The sequence below is a fragment of the Sinocyclocheilus anshuiensis genome, unplaced genomic scaffold, assembly GCF_001515605.1.
Source record: "Sinocyclocheilus anshuiensis isolate Anshui unplaced genomic scaffold, SAMN03320099.WGS_v1.1 scaffold2493, whole genome shotgun sequence".
NCBI classification, from domain to species: Eukaryota; Metazoa; Chordata; class Actinopteri; order Cypriniformes; family Cyprinidae; genus Sinocyclocheilus; species Sinocyclocheilus anshuiensis.
The window spans coordinates 280,886-284,161 of NW_015549322.1; the positions used below are offsets into that span (position 1 = coordinate 280,886).

Genomic DNA, 3,276 nt, shown 5'->3' on the forward strand with positions numbered 1-3,276 from the left:
GTGTGTGTGTGTGTGTGTGTGTGTGTGTGTGTGTGTTTGGACCAGCATCACCATCACCAACTCTAATCAGCTCATTATTAGGCTATACTTCATTCGCTCGCTCACCGTGCGTAAGTCTTACGTAAGTGTGTACCAGGTGGCTGTGTGTGTTGTACCGCAAGAAGAACGGGTTTTAAACAGCTGATGAGGTGATCTGGATTAGTTCTCTAGTGTACTGATGATGAACACTAGATGGAGTCATATTCTAACAGCTGAAAACACACACAGAAGGAGGGCAGACATTATAAATTAATGCCTAATTAGATGCGCATCTTTCTGAATCTTTTTGATACAGGACGTTTTTAAGTCACCTGATGGACATTAAGACGCTGACGTAACCTGTGTGTTTGAGCTATTTTCAGTAAAGCGATGAAACACAAAACACAACAAAGCAAACACTCAACATATTCATCAGCAGACGGTCTACCCGTATTTAGCAGAAGTGCGTATGATGTTTAAAAGCAGAACACGTGTTTTGTAGAACTGCGGAAGGTTCGTGAAGGAGATATGAACGAGAGGAAATATGATAATTAATAGTGACGCGCGCGCGTGCGTCGGACAGATGCTCGCTCCCGTCGCTGCAGCGCGGGTTCTGCTCTCTGAGGTAATAACCTTCTTCTTTATTTGCATTAAACCTAGACGCACGACATCAGTCTGATGAATAATGCTCATTGAGGGTGTTTAGCTCGTCTTGAATTCAGAGACTCGGCCGTGTAGTGTTAATTCGAGGCCGGTGTGCTGCTTTGGTTCGGTCAGTGTTCATTCTGAGGTAATTTGTTGTTGTTTATTGCAGGTCGTCGCGGCGCAGGTGTGATGGCGAACGCGCTATTCTCCGCATCTGCGCACGTTTAACCGTTAAATCAGACATGGCGCGCCGTCAGGGATCGGTTCTGCTGGTTCTGCTGGTTCTCAGCGGCGGGAGTTCTGCTTTACCGAACCGGGACCGCAGCGATGCGCAATACGACACCACCGACAGTAATAACACCAATAAATACACCAATAAATACACCAATCAAGACTCTCTGGGAACCACCGAGCGCATACCAAAGCTACAGGACAACAGCAGTGCTGTGAGACGGTGGCGCATTCTGGGGGACCCCGGGCCCTTGTGCGCTTACCGCACTCTCGACGCAGGTGACCCCGGGCGTCTGTGCTTCCGCTACGCCCAAACTGACTTCAGGTGCGCTAGCGCTAGCTGTCGACAGGTGAGCTCACCTGGAGGGCAACTCATGGCGAATATTCTGTCCAACGGAAGTGTGTTCATTCAGTGGACAGTCGCTCACGACGCCCCGCCAAAGGGCCCCGCTCCAGATCAAACGGGCGGGTTCAGGCTTAGCTGCTGGTGGAATGGAAGCTACACGCAATTTGAATGCGCTGGCGTTCATTTAGGCGCCGGCTGCAGGGATTATTTACTTAACGAGCTGCACACGAACGTGCCCTACCGGCTGTGCGTGCGGCCCTACGACCTCGAACGGGACGAAGCCTGCGTGGAGTTCAGCCTCGCGCCCGGCGGGATGGAGGACATCGTTATCGCCATGACGACGGTGGGCGGAGCCATCTGCGTGATGCTGGTCATCATCTGCCTGCTGGTGGCGTACATCACTGAAAACATCATGAACCCGACGGCGCAGCACACGCTCGCGGCACAGCACTCGCACAGATCGCACTTACACACGCACCTGTGAAAACGCAAGCACAAGTATCGGCATCAAACATCATTATCGTCACGCAAACACACATGCGCACTTTTCCTACACCCAAGTGCGGAATCCACGTCAAACTGCACTTTCACGACACTATTTACTATTTACCGGCTGCGTTCGGAATGGAGTACTTAGCTACTATTTAACCGAATAATGTGCGGTGTGCGCGGTCTACTACTTTTGAGAAATAGCAAAGTAGGCACTGTTCTGAAATGGTGGCGTGCTACTCATCATGTTGCATGTGAGTGGCGTCCAGTTCTTAGAAAAGACTGTTTGCATGTTTTAGCGCAATTTAAAATGGCAATCACATACGGAGTTGCGAAAGGGGATACAGTATTCCGCAGAAATAGTAGGAATAATATGACAATTCCGAACATAGCCATCCCTTACGAAAATTAACCAGGGTTTTATTGTAGTAAAAGTGTACAGTAGTAACCATGATTTTTCTGGTGTATTGATTACCATTTGTATAACCACAGTTTTACTACAAATACCATGGTTAAACTATGGTTAGCGTAGGAAAACCATGTGGTTACCAATAGTAGCCATGGTTTTTTGGTTTTGTGTTATAAAACCATGGTAAATTGTCTTAAGGGATACGCTTAGCTATACACCGACACAAGCTTTTTTCCTGTGTTTATGTGCATTTTCATCTATAGTCTCGTTTAATAATCCCATTTACCAAAAAACTGTGCACCCATTGATATTTAGACTGATAGCTATATTAATATTTGTTTTAGAAATGCAAAATAACTGCATATGATGGCTTTGTGTAAGGTGTTTTCAGGCTTAGTGAGTGTAGTAAGGAAGGAAAGCTGCTTTACTTTTATCCGAGCGACGCTGTAGTTTTGTACTCTGTGTGTCAAACCCAATAATTTACAGTATGCCTTATCTTTACACGACTCTTCTAATTCTGAGTTAGTGATATTCACCAAAATACGGACCCACTGACTGGCTGAACAGTCATTTGAATACTGTGCTTTTTTCCTCTGTTATATAAACCTTTTGTGTCAATAAACGAGGGTGAATTTAATAAACAGGCTTGCTTGTATTTTGTTTATTGGGTTTACTGTTTTTTGGCTTTTCATTAAGTATTTTTTTCAGGCTAATGGAAAGAAAACATCCAAAATACACCTTTAAGTGTTTCTTTCATAGCACTTTATTTCTGTCTGTAGATTTCTATTACAATACATATCTTTAAAGGCTGCTTTCTCAAAATGAGATTTTTCTCCTGCGCTTCAGTAACACTTACATACACCAAACTTTATATTCTAAAGGTTTTTACCGAGGGGTTTGTGCAAATATACGACATTTTGTTTTCTGCTTTTTTTATGGAGTGATGTGTGTGTGTCTGTGTGTGAGAGAGAGAGAGTAAAGTGCTGATGATTCGTCTCTAATACTCCAGGGTCTTATTAACTGGTTCTGATTCGTCATGTTCCGTCATTAGTGGAAGCGCTGACTCAATCCTCCAGATAAACCAGTGTGTGTGTGTGTGTGTGTGTGTGTGTGTGTGTGTTTGGACCAGCATCACCAT

At 45.1% G+C, this 3,276-nt stretch overlaps 1 protein-coding gene across 1 annotated transcript; it reads left to right on the plus strand.

Annotated features, from left to right (window-relative positions):
- The first annotated feature begins 604 nt into the window (after positions 1-604).
- On the plus strand, positions 605-2,881 carry fndc10 (fibronectin type III domain containing 10). The gene is made up of 2 exons (XM_016444865.1): positions 605-643; positions 833-2,881. The coding sequence occupies exon 2, from the start codon at positions 906-908 to the stop codon at positions 1,722-1,724; it is 819 nt and encodes a 272-aa protein (XP_016300351.1). The 5' UTR covers positions 605-643; positions 833-905; the 3' UTR covers positions 1,725-2,881.
- The last annotated feature ends 395 nt before the right edge of the window (positions 2,882-3,276 follow it).